This window comes from Carcharhinus amblyrhynchos, chromosome 4 (assembly GCF_965287045.1).
Source record: "Carcharhinus amblyrhynchos chromosome 4, sCarAmb.v2.hapA, whole genome shotgun sequence".
Taxonomy (NCBI): Eukaryota; Metazoa; Chordata; class Chondrichthyes; order Carcharhiniformes; family Carcharhinidae; genus Carcharhinus; species Carcharhinus amblyrhynchos.
The window spans coordinates 24,101,837-24,117,253 of NC_137327.1; the positions used below are offsets into that span (position 1 = coordinate 24,101,837).

Genomic DNA, 15,417 nt, shown 5'->3' on the forward strand with positions numbered 1-15,417 from the left:
TGTCTCTTCTTTGGACACAGGTGAGGTCCCAGAGGACTGGAGGATAGCGAATGTGGTACCGTTGTTTAAAAAGGGTAGGAGGGATAGCCCGGGTAACTATAGGCCGGTGAGTTTAACGTCAGTGGTAGGTAAGTTGATGGAGAGGATTCTTAGGGATAGGATGTATGAGCACTTAGAGCGTTGCGATCTGATCAAGGATATGCAGCATGGCTTTGTAAAGGGGAAATCTTGCCTTACGAATCTGGTAGAATTCTTTGAGGAGGTGACAAAAACAGTCGACGAAGGACGAGCCGTTGATGTCGTCTAAATGGATTTCAGTAAGGCGTTTGACAAAGTCCCTCATGGTAGGTTGGTACAGAAGATTAAAGCTCACGGGATATGTGGTCAGGTATCTAGATGGGTAGAGAACTGGCTTGCAAAGAGGAGTCAGAGAGTAGTAGTGGAGGGGTCCTTTTCTAGCTGGAGGTCTGTCACTAGTGGTGTGCCGCAGGGCTTGGTACTGGGACCTCTTCTCTTTGTAGTGTATATAAATGATTTGGAAGAGGGAGTAGGTGGTGTGATCAGCAAATTTGCTGATGACACCAAGATGGCTGGATTGGCAGGCAGTGAGGAGCAGTGTCTGGCAATACAGCGGGATATTGATAGGCTGGTTGATTGGGCAGATACATGGCAAATGGAGTTTAATCCGGATAAATGTGAGGTGATGCATTTTGGCCAGAATAATGTAGGGGGGAGTTATATGGTAAAGGGTAAGCCCGTAAGGAGTATAAAATTGCAGTGAGACCTGGGGGGTGCAAGTGCACAAGTCTTTGAAGGTGGCAGTGTAAGTGGAGAGTGTGGTGAAGAAAGCCTATGGTATATTAGTCTTTATAGGAAGGGGTATAGAATATAAGAGCTGGAGTCTAATGTTGCAGTTGTACAGAACGTTGGTTAGGCCGCATTTAGAGTACTGCGTCCAGTTCTGGTCGCCTTACTACCGGAAGGACGTGGAGACTCTGGAGAGAGTGCAGAGGAGGTTTACCAGGATGTTGCCTGGTATGGAAGGACTGGGGTATGAGGAAAGATTGGAGAAATTGGGGCTCTTTTCCCTTGAAAGATGCTGACTGAGGGGGGAATCTAATAGAGGTATATAAGATTATGAAGGGTATAGATAGAGTAAACAAAGGTAAGCTATTTCCTATGATAGAGACACGTAGGACAAGGGGCCATGGACTTAAGGTGAGGGGGGGAGAGGTACAACACAGATATTAGAGGGAGGTTTTTCACCCAGAGGGTAGTGGGGGTATGGAATGCTCTGCCAAGTAAGGTGGTGGAGGCAAACACGCTAGAGTCATTTAAGAGTAACTTAGACAGGCACATGACTGGGTTGGAGATGGGTGGATATAGGAGATTGTTTTAAATAAGGGTCATTAGCATTGGGGTGTCCCTGGTAAGGTAAATGGATATGGTACAATAATAATGTTTTTTTTCCCTTTTCATTCACAGGTTTTAAGTCGGTCCGCCTTATGTCCAACGAGGAGTATACACGCGATGGGTCGCACTTGGGCTGCTCTTGGTTGTTCGAGATTGGCCTAGTGCTTCATGTCGTTAGTGTGTGCCTATACTGGGCAAGATGACAGCTCAGTGACTATCGCTGATTGCTGTGCAGACACATGGATTTGGGCCGGTGTCTGTGGGAGTTTGCGCATTCTCCCCGCGCTTGCGTGGGTTTTCTCCGGGTGCTCCGGTTTCCTCCCACACCCCAAAGATGTGCTGTTAGGCTGATTGGCAGGAATAAATTGTCCCTAAATCAGTTTCCCTCAATGGATGGCCATAAAACATTAGACAGGGGTCGTGAGTGGAGAGGGGGACTGGTGGTGTTGAGATGGCAGCGCGGGCTCGTTGAGCCGAAGGGCCTGTTTCCCGGGCTGTTTTTGTTCTTTGGTCCAGTGGAGTCCAACACAAGCAGGATGATCTCCACCTTCTAAGTGGGGGCTCAGTGTTCAACATCAGACCACATTCAGTCTTGCACCTTGATTCATTTTGTGTCACTTGCCGGTCTGAATCTTGTTTTCATGTCTCTAATTCAGATCTTTGTTCTGCCATTAACACATGCTCTGGATCAGTGCGTTATCACTTTACCAGCACCATTCTCATTGCTTTTTGGCCCATGACATCTTTGTCACTTATCTCTCCCAACCTCTCACCTATTCCTGACCTTCCCACTTGTTCTACCTGACCCCCTCTCTCACTAATTCAACAGCATAAAACCCACCACATTTCTAACTGGCTTCAGTTTAAAATAAGAGGCATCTGTAACTGAACCATTAATTCGGTTTCTCTCTCTATCAGAGCTGCTGGGTTTTTCCAGCACTTAGAATAAAATCTTTTCCGGGAAGCATTATGAAGTGAGGCTGAGAGCCCAGATTCTCAAACAGGTTTTACTTTGTTGACACAGTTGGGGAGAAAGGAAAAGTAATTGATACTTATGATATTATAATAAGCTTTTTTTCCCCCCGATGATCTGGTCAGTGGCTCAACATTTATTTGGAGACAAACTCACTCCACGAGATATAGAGAAACAGCTGAAGGCAATGGATACTGCAAATTCTACAGGCCTTGAGAACATTCTGGCAATAGTACTGAAGACCTGTGCTCCAGAATTTGTCATGCCTCTGGCCAGGCTGGTCCAATACAGCTTCAACACAAGCAAGTGTGATACAAAAAAAACCCCTTCATATAACGAGTGGTTTGGGCCTGGAAGTGTGGTGGAGGCATGTTCTATCAAGAATGTATTAAATGATTACTTGAATAGAAAAAATATGCATGGATAAGAGGAAAAGACAGGAGAATGGTATCAAGTCACGATGCTCATTTGGAGAGCCAGTATATACAAGCTGGGCCAAATGGCCTCCTTTTGCACCTTAGCAATTCTGCGATTGTGAACACTGGCAGCTACCTGTCAATGTGGAAAATTGCCCAGCTATACCCAATCCACAAAAAGCAGGTCACATCTAACCTGGCCAATACCACTTCATATTCTCCTCGTGATCAAAGTCATCAACAATGCTATCAAGCATCACTTACTCAGTAATAGCCTGCACACAGCACCCAGTTTGGGTTCTGCTGGGACCACTCAACACCTGGCCTGGTCCAGTCACAGAAAGAAGAGAGGAGGTGTCAGTGACTGCCCTTGACACCAAGGTAGGATTTGACATCGTGCGGCCTTGAGGAACAACAGCAAACCTGGAGTCAATGGGATTGGGGGGAGACACTTCACTCAAGGAATCATACTTAGCACAAAGGATGATGTTTGTGGCTGTTGGAATCTCAGTCCCAGGATATTGATTCAGGGGCCCTTAAGCATAGTGTTCTTGAAACCTCCTCATTCAGAAGGTCAGAGGGGAGGATATTTGCTGATGGCTGCACAATGTTCAGCACCATTCATGACTCCTCAGTCCCTGCCCATATACAGCAAGACTGGAACAATATTCAAACTTGAACTGATGTGTGGCACAAATGTTACTTGCACTCAAAGGCTATCACAATGAGAGAGAAGTTAACCAGTTCCCCATGAACCAATGGCATGACCATCACCAAATCCCCGACTATGAACATTCTGGGGATTACGATTGACACAGGGTTGCTAGCTCTCCAGGAATTAAGTATCGGTCTCCAGGGACTGCAGTGTGTGACGCTGGAGAAAATCATCAGGACAATAAAAAATTTTTCTTTTGGTCACTTTTTGAACATTTCTTTTTAACCACATAAAAACATTGAAAATAGGAAAGAACGATTGTTTAGCTGACTATCAAGCATCATCCAACTGGGCACAGAGTCTTTTTGCTTCCCAGTTACTGTAGGAAGGTGGTATATCACAAGGATAAAACTGTTGATTGACAAATGGCAATAGCATGGGGGCTCTCGTGTGATGAATGCTGCAGGAAATACACCTAATCATACATTGCAACTGTACATTTACCAGAAAGAGGAATGGACCAGCCATAAAAGGACTGTGGCTACAAGAGCAGGTCAGAGAATCAGGTTTCGTCTGCCCTTTTTAATAGCCCCACCTCTTTTCCAAGATGGTCAGAAGCATGAATATCCAAGCCCCAGTGTTTGGAATAGTTGATTTCTTCTGCATCATTTGTGCAGATTTATATTTAGTGAGCTTTCCCAACACGACCTTCCCAGACAACTGGTGACTTATAACAAGACAGTGCCCCAGTATGGCCAGAGAGGAAGATTTCATGGTTAAATCGGAATGTCTCTTCAAAAGGATAATCATATTTTCTCCATCATATTGCCTATCCTTTCCACTTTAGAGACCAGAGCATACCTTACATAGGCGGCTGATTACACCTTAAAAAAAAGGTTAGTGACTAATCCTTCATCTCTGCACAACAGGCTCAGTTACCGATCACTCACCTCTCGATCAAGTCCTCTGTTCTGCACAGTTATTAATCCCGTTGAAGAACTGATTGTAAACATGTTGGCGGAAGGCACTTTAGGGTCTTGATTCTGAATGGAATATGCAATTAAAGCATTCCGGTTACCTTGTTGATCAGCGTCTGTAGCTGTTACAGTCATGACTTTAGTACCTATCAAAACAAACAGACATTAACTCACAGACACTAGTTGTGCAAGGCCTGACATATTGATTCACCCCCAATGTGAGTAAAACATCAATACTTAAAAACTGTGCATTTGTATGATGCCTTTCATTACCTCAGAACATTAGAAAGTACTTCACAGGCAATTAATTTTGAGGTGTTATTACAGTGGTAACAAGATCATCATCAGGATTGGGATTTTCTGGCAGCAGAGGTGGCTTGTTACTGGCTGCCAGCACAACTGGATCTTCCAATCCCAAAGTTAATGGCCATTTGCTTTGTTCACTAGCTGTGCTGCCCGCTCCCCCACCCCCACCTCTTGTACAGGGGGGGATTGTATTATACGAGACCAGAAGTAGAAGTGGGCCACTGCATTTGTCGGAGACCCCAACAATGTTCCAAATGACACAAAACAGCCATGAACACATGAATGGCAGAACAGGCTGATGGGGCTGAATGGCCTACTTCTGCTTCTATGCTCTTATGTTCCTACTTGCCATTCAGAACTCTTTTAGAGTCAGCTGCAAGTCTTTTTTTTGGAGAGGCAAACACTTATTTTACAACTTATTCTAAGTTTCTTTTGAAAGGAACTTGCGGGCTAATTGAAGGCTTAGTACTGTAACCATTTATTTTCAATGGAAAATATAGGAGAATGTACAATTTTGGCCAAGGCTGGATTCAATTCAGCAACAGATATTTTCTCTCTGCAGTTTCTACCAAATCAAAAAGCTCAGGGCAAGAAAGGAATCAGCGAATGTGCATTATTACAAAGAACAACACAGCACGGGAAACAGGCCCTTCGGCCCAACGAGCCCGCGCCGCCGTCCCATTGTCTCAGTGACCTATTCATGATTTTAGTCTACGCCTAATGTGATTTTTAGTGAGAAACTGAACAAGTGTAACACATTGCGTTGAATGACCTCTTAAGTACCATATTATGGAACTTGTATAAATTTTGTATTAGGGATCTTTATTTATATGGCTGCTTCATCAAAATCTACAATTTGCTCTCAATTGCAATTCTAACGAGAGGCATGTGACTTGTCCAAGGTTCGTCAAAAACATTCAAATGCAAACGTTTCAAATAAATGGGTGATAAGATTTTAAAATAGAAATTCTGAAAGATAACATAATTAGATGCAACAAGATATTGGAGATACAAAAATTTTTTAAAAAAACTTACTTTTGCCTTTAAGATGTTTTCCTGACATTTCCTTTCAAAATTATATTTGAACTATACAAGCATGAATGAATTCCATGGGGCAGAACGGGGTGGGGGGCACTGTGTGAAAGGAATTAGCTAATGTGCTTTAGATCTGAGATATCAATGTTACACAAGGAGCCAGGTGGAACAGAGTTGGTTACACTCTCATCTCAAAGTCAGAGGGCTGGGGCCACTAGTCCCAATCCAGGTTTCAGCACAACTCTAGACACACACTCTCAATGCAGTACAGAGGAACAGCCATACCATCACAGGTCTCATTTTTCAGTTAATAGGTGGGATTCTCCGATCATCCACGGCTGCCCCATTGCACGCAAGAATGAAAGTGAACAGAGTTTTGGCTGGAATGCAAAATTTTCCAGTGGCACCAGAGAATCCCAGCCATGAATGAGGGCAATGTTAGATCGAGGCCTTGGCTTCCCCCATGAACGGGCACTAAAGATTTCATTGTCATATCTCCAAGAGCATGAGTTATCCCTTCTGTTCTGGTTGATATATATATTCCTCAAATCAACATCTCACAAAAATAAACTTTGGTCATAACGTTATTGCAGTTATGGCAGCTAATATAATAAATGCTCATGTTTCCCACCACAGTGAGCAACTACACTCCAAAAGAAATAGCACTTCATTCACTGCAAGGTCATTCCAAGGTCACAAAAGGCCTTGCGATTGCAATTGAAATACAAACCTAACTCTCTTCCCCCTCCCCAGATAGCTGAACATTGTGGCATTACCTCACCCAATACAGATCCATTAGAACACAAGGACAAATTATGGTAGCTAAATGCTGGCTTAAGAAATTTGATTTGGAACAGCAGTCAGTCACTCACTTACCTGTTGCTGCTCCTTCTGAAACACTGCCATAGAACGTTGAATGGGTAAACATTGGCCTGTTATCATTCTGGTCGATGACCTTGATCACTATGTCCACTGGGTCTTCAACTGCTACGCCGTCCTCATCTTTTGCAAGAGCAATCAGCTATGCAGAGGGTTGAGAAGAATGGCTATTATAGGCACTGCATACAATATATTGCAATAAGCAACTGAACAAGAAACATTTACCCTTATAGGGCCTGAGGTGTAGTTGGCTGCTTCATAAAAAGCGTGAAATAGATCTGTACTCTTTCACTTTGGTTAGTAAATTAATCCCTCCTACTGCGAGATAGAATTCTGAGTGTTAGGTCCAATGGAGCAAAGGAATGTTTTTAAACCAGTAACTAATGCTTGCAAATAATAATAAAATGTTTCACTTAGTCCAAAGGGACTGAAATTTGAAACAAGATTAAAATTTCAAGGGACTACAGATAGGTATCATGTTTCCTCAATGTAGAGCTTATTTAGACCCAAAAAAAAAGGGCAGCACAGTGGTTATTACTGCTAAATTGCCACTTAGCCCTATTTTACCATTTTGACTCTAAGTGCTGGGCACTTGAAATGAGGAATGTTTCAGATCTGACTTTTAGACCTGTTCTCAGGCACCCTCATACACACTCTGCCTGAGGAAAACGTCAGCACTTCCGAATTGTGCTGCACAAACCTGTGGGCAGGGCTGAATTTGCCTGAAACCCTGCAGCTCCAAATCGGCACCTCCAATTGCACATATGCAGAAAACAAAAGTGACAGAATGCAGCTCCCTTGCCACATTCCTCCCGGGCGCCTCCCCCTGGTTCCCACAGACATTGCCCCAGCCCCACAATATTACTGACACCCTTATCCCCCCACCCTCCAGACCAATCACAGGCCCTTCCTGCCCTACCGATCTCAGGCAGAGAGGCAGCAGACCCCGACCCCCTTTCTCTCCCACTGATCACAGGCAGAGTATGGCAACTAGGGGAATTTCACAGTAACTTCATTGCAGTGTTAATGTAAGTCTTACCTGTGACTAATAAATAAACTTTTACTTTTTCCTGCATTTGCATTCTCAAACACGAATAAACAAATATTAAGAATACTACCAAAGTCTCAAAACTCAAGTAACTGCTCATTTTTATGTGAAGGACTTGTCAGAGTTTACTCTGAAGCCAGTCAGCCACGCTGGATTTCTAGCTTGGAATATATACATCAATGATAATAGGTTATACAAACCAATGTCATTACTCAGACTTAAACTTATCCCACAATTCTGATTTTCCCAGTTAAATGGAGCAGTTCTGATGAGTCATTAAAACGTACTGAATGAGGAGAGATGAGGCTACTTCATTGACATATTTGCAGAAATTTGTCATGTCCACTGTGACTGTCACCAATTTTTACAGATGCACCATAGAAAGCATCCTTTCCAGACATATCACAACTTGGTGTGGCCCCTGCTCTGACTAAGACCACAAACGGTCGTGAACGTAGTCCAATCCATCACGCAAACCAACCTCCCATCCATCGACTGAGTACACTTCCTGCTGCCGCCTTGGAAAAGCGGCCAACATAATCAAGGACCCCACACAACCCTGATATACTCTCTTCCACCTTCTTTCATAAGGTGAAAGATATAAAGTCTGAGATCACCTACCAACTGACTCAAGAACAGCTTCTTCCCTGCCACCATCAGACTTCTGAATGGGTCTACCTTATATTAAGTTGATCTTTCTCTAAACCCCAGCTGTGACTGGAATACTACATTCTGCACTTTGTTTCCTTCTCGATGAATGGTATGCTTTGTCTTTATAGCACACAACAATACTTTTCACTGTATCCTAAGTTACACTAATAAACCAGAATCCTGACTGAAAAAAAAGAAAGTAGCAAAGCTCATTTTAACAGCAAGTCACTGTATCACGGGGAGAATTAAAAGTGATGAAACTCACATTATATATTGGTATATCTTCTCGATCTAAAGGTTTATTCACTAAAACGTCACCAGTTGTTTTCCTTATGGTAAAAACTCCTACAGGTGGCTGATCAGCACCAGGTCCCGTGATAAAGTAGTGGACTGTAATTTCCTTTTGCCGACTGGATGCGATCTGCAACAAATTAAAAAAAAACAATTCAATGAGATCTTGATTTTAAACACATCTCAAACACATCAGTGATGATTTTGGTGGTGTTGGGGGCGGGGGGGGGGCGGGGGCAGGGGGGAATGGAATTGCGGTTTAAAAAAAAACTAAACGTTTCAAGGTTCCTCTTCCCAGTTACTATCCAGCAATTCAGAGCATGAAATCAAAAATTCAGGAATGCCTATTTTTGGGGGGTGCAGAGTCCAACCCTGTGACAGAAATGAGACTCTTAAGATTCCCCAAATAGTGAGGGTCAACTGTGAATGATGGTAGTGATTGACAGGGCAATTAAACCTGGGATGATGAGAAGCACAATGCCTCCTTCCAGCTCTACCTTCAGATAAAATCCTTACATTCTGTGTTGCACATAATATCCCAGATTGACTTCCACGTGTAGTCCATGAAGGTGCTGAGTGTCTCAGGGCGAACCCAGGCTGCAGCCAAGGCCTCAAGCAGGCATTGGGTGCTTCAAATGTGCAAATAAAGGAGCATAACACCTGATCCGATAGGAGTAAAAGCTGCTGCTTCTTCGTGTAGTGTGGTTTGAGGGGAAGACAAGGGAATACCAGCATTGAAAGAAACTTTTTCACAGTTATTTAAATACAACTGGATTCATAAATATACAACTTGCACACCCGTACTGTTGGTAGGGTGTCACAGTGGTTAGCGCTGCTGCCTCACAGTGCCAGGGACCCAGGTTCAATTCAATTCCCAGCTTGTGGTGGAGTTTGCACATTTTCCGTGTCTGCATGGGTTTCCTCTGCGTGTTCCAGTTTTCTCCCATTGTCCAAAGATGTATAGGTTAGATTGATTGGCCATGTTAAACTGCCCCTTAGTACTAGGGGGATTCGCAGTGTAAATATATGGGGTCACAGGGATTGGGTCTGGGTTGGATTGTTGTCAGTACAAGCTTGGTGGGCCAAATGGCCTCCTTCTGCAATGTAGGGATTCTATGATTAAGTGAAATCACATGAGAAAAAGGAAAACAAAATTAATCTCAAAACCTCTGGTGTATTAGAAAGTGTTTACCTTTAAAAAGTTATCAGGTCCTGGTAAGTATCTGAATTTTAAATTTGTGACTGACCAGTGTAGTAACTTGCATGTTGCTGCATAGGTACATAATACATAGCTATGGAGGGGAGATTGATACATGGTACAATTCAAGAACCGTAAAAACAAACCTTAACAATAAATTCAGGAAATGGTCCCATTGAATTTTCTGAATGACTCATAGCAGGAATCACCCATTCTCTCTTCTTCCTTCTCAGTGAAGAATGAGAAGAACGTGGAAATTGTATAACAGGTACAGTCTTTGATTTATCGTCAGCAGAGTTTTTCAACTAAAAACACAAAAATCAAAAGGGAACGTAGCAATGAATTCAACTTTTGGGTGAACTACTGTTGCTATCTTATAAAACAAGAATATACTTTAAATTTAAACACTAAATTTAGCATACAAAGATGAGAATAAAAGATTAACATTATACCACAGCTTCCTAATGCTGTCAAATCTGGGATGCTCCTGGTCTAAGGTACATCAGTTCATCAAACTTTATTACCACACTTTTTCTGCAGCTTCTTACTACTAAAGCTGGTCTCCCATTTAATTTCCAGCAAATTGCCCAAAATTGCCCAATTCTGCAGTTGGGGCGGAATTCCCAACTGCCCCTTCTCTTCTCCGGCTTCTTTTTACCTTCCCAGGTTTGCGGGGAATGAGGGAAAGGCTTTGAGCCAATGAGCCAGCTGATAATAGTCAGCCATCTCTGCTGCCCGTCTAACCATTTTAACCCTCAGGATTTCAACATGGGTTCCAATTACAGGAGAAAAGGAAACTTAAAATTCTTCCAAGAGAGAGTTTATTCCCCCAAGTGCATCATACATTGTCTCTCCTTTCAATGGAGAAGATTACTTTGCTTTAACTTCTTGAATTCAATAGAGGTCTGTCCAAGATGCTTCCTTACATTTTGAAATTTCTGCCTGTTTGCCTCCAAGACCAGCTCATAGGCTCGAAGCCTTTTTCTTACTGCAGCCATTGATACCTCCTCTGGAAGTGAACATAGAACTCATGAGCTCTACCTACCAACCTATTCTACAACAGCAACATCCAAATTTCCGTTAGCTGCTTCATTTGCTTAGCTACCTTCTTAAACAAAAAGATAACTGCCTCAAACTTTAGAAGGGCTTGCACAAATTTAAACATTCCCCCCACTGGGTTTTGGGTTGGTACTTTTTCAACCATCAGAATCTTCTTCTATACTGGAGTTCTCGTCTTTAAATCCCAGCCTTTTAAACCAGCGTTCCGTAAGACATAGGAGCAGAATTAGGCCACTCGGCCCATCAAGTCTGATCTGCCATTCAATCATGGCTGCTGTTTTTCTCATCCCCATTCTCCTGCCTTTTCCCCATAAACTTATCTCTGTCTTAAAGACACTCAATGACCTGATCTCCACAGCTTTCTGTGGCAAATAGTTCCACAGCTTCACCACTCTCTGGCTGAAGAAATTCTTCCTCATCTCTGTTTTAAGGATTGTCCCTTTAGTCTAAGATTGTGCCCTCCGGTTCTAGTTTTTCCTACTAATGGAAACATCCTCTCTATGTCCACTCTATTCAGGCCTCGCAGTATCCTGCAAGTTTCAATAAGATCCCCCTCTCGTCCTTCTAAACTCCAAGGAATACAGACCCTGGGTCCTCAACCATTCCTCATATGATAAGCTCTTCATTCCAGGAATCATACTTGTGAACCTCCTCTGAAACCTTTCCAAGGCCAGCACATCCTTCCTTAGATATGGGGCCCAAAACTGTTCACAATACTCCAAATGGGGTCAGACCAGAGCCTTATACAACCTCAGAAGTACATCCCAGCTCTTGTATTCTAGCCCTCTAGACGTGAATGCTAGTATTGCATTTGCCATCCTAATTCCCTTTCTTTCTTTATCTTTTCCCCCTTCTCTGAAATTCCAGTTCCAGCTTCTTAAATGAACTTTCCTTTGCTTTTTCCTCCATTTCATTCAAACTTTAGCCAATTCAATTGAGTCATCCCCTGGAGAAGAATTATGACAACAATTACATTGAAAATAAAAATGTGTTACCTTCTCTCCATTCGTTAGGACTCTAATGATAACGTCCCATTGCTCTTCAGCCTCGTTATATGCGGTAACAAAGAAGCTGGTTTGGTTTTTTTGTAACAGTGGTTCCGTAACACGAACCCTTCCATTGGAATCCACTTGGAAATGGGAATCATGAGTTTCGAAAATCACGCCTTTCTGTCCACTGCAGTTGAAGTTAACTATTAAAAAAGCAAAAGACAAGTAATTTATCTGACCCAAACCCCAGTGAATGAATCAGTTGAAGGATAAACTTTCACCCTAATGGTATTTGTGAATTATTAAAAAATGTTGCATTATTTTACATGGACATTACCTCATCTATCACATGAGATGAACAGGATTGGCTATATTACTTACATTATCTCAGCAGAAGACACAATTGGATTACTTAAACTGTCAATGCCTAGGTAATTCTTCTGCAGCATTAAATACAAGATGATTTTTGTGGTTTATTTCACCCCCCTCCTCCTAAATTCACAATATAGTAGCAACAACTTTCTGGGTTCTAATTGCACAGAATATCCTCTAAGTGCCTGGCCCCTGCCCCCTACCCACCCCCAACCAACCCAAGTGACTGATACAAATGAGTGAGTGTCAGTATTTCAGTAAATTACAAACTTATATTTATATAGCACATTTAATATAATGAAATGTCTCAAGGCACTGTACAGGAAAATTATAGAATGAAGTATAATGCTGAGCCAGATAAGGAGATATCTCATATGTCAGTTAACCACAAGCTTGGTCAAAGAGGTAGGCTTTAAGGAGTGTCTGAAAGGAGGAAAGTGAGAGAGAGAGATGGAGAGATAGGCTGGGAATTAGAGAGCTTAGGGCGCAAGGCAAGTGAAAGAACAGTCAACAATGCTGAAGTGATTATAATTAGCAAAGGATATCTAAGTAGTACAAAAATTATCCAGTCCTGTCGTGAAGTTCAGGCATAGGTGATCAGCAATCGTGATTGATTGCAACACCCCTGCTGCTCTCCACCTGAGATTGATTAACTCAGCACAGACCAAGAATAAAATTGTATTTTTTTTGCTGCTCTTTGACTAAACTTAGGAGCTATCTAGAAAGCTGAGCATTACAGGCTCAAAAGAGAACCTTGAAAAACAGGGGACCTCATTTCCTCCAATATTATACTTCCAACTAATTTTCTCTCCCTCAAATTTTCCCTCTAGTCCTCATGAAGTTGCCAACTCTTTCTTGACATGTCCCATGGGCAGCCTCCAATATCACACCTTAAATGCAAATTAACATTTAATGGTATCAGCATTCTGCTCAACTGCAAGGAACAGCACCAGTAAACCTGTTCCAATCTTCACCAGATGTCAACACTTGTGTACTTTTATGAGGAGTTGCTATGCAGGTGATCAGGAACCTAAGGTGCCCTGTTGCTTCCAACTCAGCAAGTGCAGAGCCCAAAGGCAGAGATTCTACGAGCATCCCAGACGGAGAACAATAACTGTGCAGACAAGATAGAAAACATGGAAACCATCTTCCTGCACAACTTAGATTCTTACCAGCTAAGCCATCAGAAAAGGTGGTGACAAAGAGTCAGTTTTTTGACTGGATTATGTCTTTGAATTTAGAATTAAAATCAAACACTCAAAATGTACAAGGCACAATTGAGGTAAATTGTAGCAATTGATAATTTGGAGCAGCTTAGACACTGCATTAATCATCAGATAAACAGAGAAAGGAAAATACAAATTGTCTTCTCTGGCAAATGCCTGAATGTGTTGACACTTCTTCACTGCGAAAGGAAGTGGGGGGATGTTGGGCACCTGGTTAGTTTGAAGGTTCTTGGAGCACCATTCCTGCTTCTCTTGGACCATAACAATGCAATAAAAAAAAACCTTCATGATACATCAGGTAGCTTTTTCCTCCCTTCAGCTATCAGTTTTCACAGGCCTTTGAAAATTCTGGCCAGTAAACATCAAAGCAAGAGGTTCAGGCTCTAGAAAAATCAGATTTGCATGGCCTTATTAACATACGACCACCTCTCAGTAGATTGTTCACTCTACCACCCATTCCCCACGCCTGGTATTCCTGGTGCACTTTGAGTTATGTTTTACTTTTTTTTTTAAGACTCTACCCACTATCCTGACAGGCAGGTTTTAAAAATTCCTCTCCAAGATCATTTTAAACAAAAGGCAAATTCTCCTCCTTAGCAGAATCTCAATTTGTTGCTGTGTCCCTGTACGAATTACAACAAAGATGCTCTAACCATTTCTAAACCAGAACACAATTATCACACTGCCCCTTACAGAATTACAGTTTAAGATAAAGATCAATAAAATTGGCCACTGCCAGATTGCTTCATGGATGAACAGGTCTATTAAGTATTCAAAGATGTAAATTAGTATTCTGCATTTGCTTAAAAGGCAGACATCCAGATTCCTAATTAAGTTGCTGAAGCTTTTATCAGTTAATCGCTTACAAGCTGGGACAACAGCTCAATTTTTGTGCTTTTTAAAATTATACTGGAACCACATTAAAGAGCATAATTATATATTAAATTTGCCTCTGAATAACAATTAGAGTTGCATTATCTAGCTTGTTTGCCATTATGTTTTAACAGTAACTCTGCAAGTTGTTCTGCTTTGGCAGACATGCTGGCTTGAAGGACTCAGCTTGAAGTACAAATTATTCTCAATGAATAAATAATAAAGGCCTTTGTAAATTGACCTTAACAGCCTCAAGAGCACACTATGACTTTCTCCTTTGACCACCAGTTGCCTCAAACAACTCAATTCAGAAATCTGAAGTTACGTCACTCCCCTAGAAACAGGAATTATACTTTCAAACATTGATTAGAATGAAACACAAAGCTTCCGAGCATTCTATCCCGGAGGCATCAGAATCACCTCAGAAAAGTTTAAACATTGCTTTCGAAAGGACATCCAAGAAGGTAGAATTGAGCCAAATTTAAACTGAACTGTTGACAAAAAAAAATTGTACTTTTTTTTAAAAAAAAACACTGGTGTACTTTACCCAAATCTTAGAATTTAGTGGGCCAGTGCACCAATTTCAACTTCCAAACCATTTCCAGAATTAACCTGCAGCTGTGGATTACTGAGCAAATGCAAAAAATACTCAATACTACAGCATTGTCCAAACCTGGATATTTACAGTGCTGCCCAAACAAGCAACTAAGGTCTTTCCTTCAGATACTTTGTGGACTTTTAAAACTGTCGGATAGGACCAGGAAGTCCTGTGCCCAATTCTGATCAGGGAAGTGTGTTTCACACGTCACAGGTGCAAATTACACATCAACAGGGCCATGTAAAAACTCAGTGCAAAGGGTAAGTAGGTGTGAATTTCACCTGATCCATAGAGGGTGTTCCATCATGGTGAAGATGCAAATACTCTTGAAGGGCAGGTAAGGTGTATAAATCTGTCAACTTGAAAGTTATTTAACCCTGGTTTTTACTTGCTCAGTTGGTTCTACACAAGGTCATCCATCCCATTGCCAGCAGGATAAAATAAAATGCACAAAAGCT

At 42.0% G+C, this 15,417-nt stretch overlaps 1 protein-coding gene across 1 annotated transcript in view; it reads right to left on the reverse strand.

Moving 5' to 3' along the window:
- The window catches only part of cdh31 (cadherin 31), a 61,372-nt gene that overhangs the window by 26,647 nt on the left and 19,308 nt on the right, over positions 1-15,417 (reverse strand). Inside the window, exons 3-7 of the mRNA XM_080186842.1 lie at positions 11,897-12,093; positions 9,989-10,147; positions 8,619-8,774; positions 6,652-6,796; positions 4,408-4,580 (exon numbers count right to left, since the gene is read on the reverse strand). Coding sequence (XP_080042968.1) covers positions 4,408-4,580; positions 6,652-6,796; positions 8,619-8,774; positions 9,989-10,147; positions 11,897-12,093 — 830 coding nt within the window. The remainder of the gene's footprint in view (positions 1-4,407; positions 4,581-6,651; positions 6,797-8,618; positions 8,775-9,988; positions 10,148-11,896; positions 12,094-15,417) is intronic.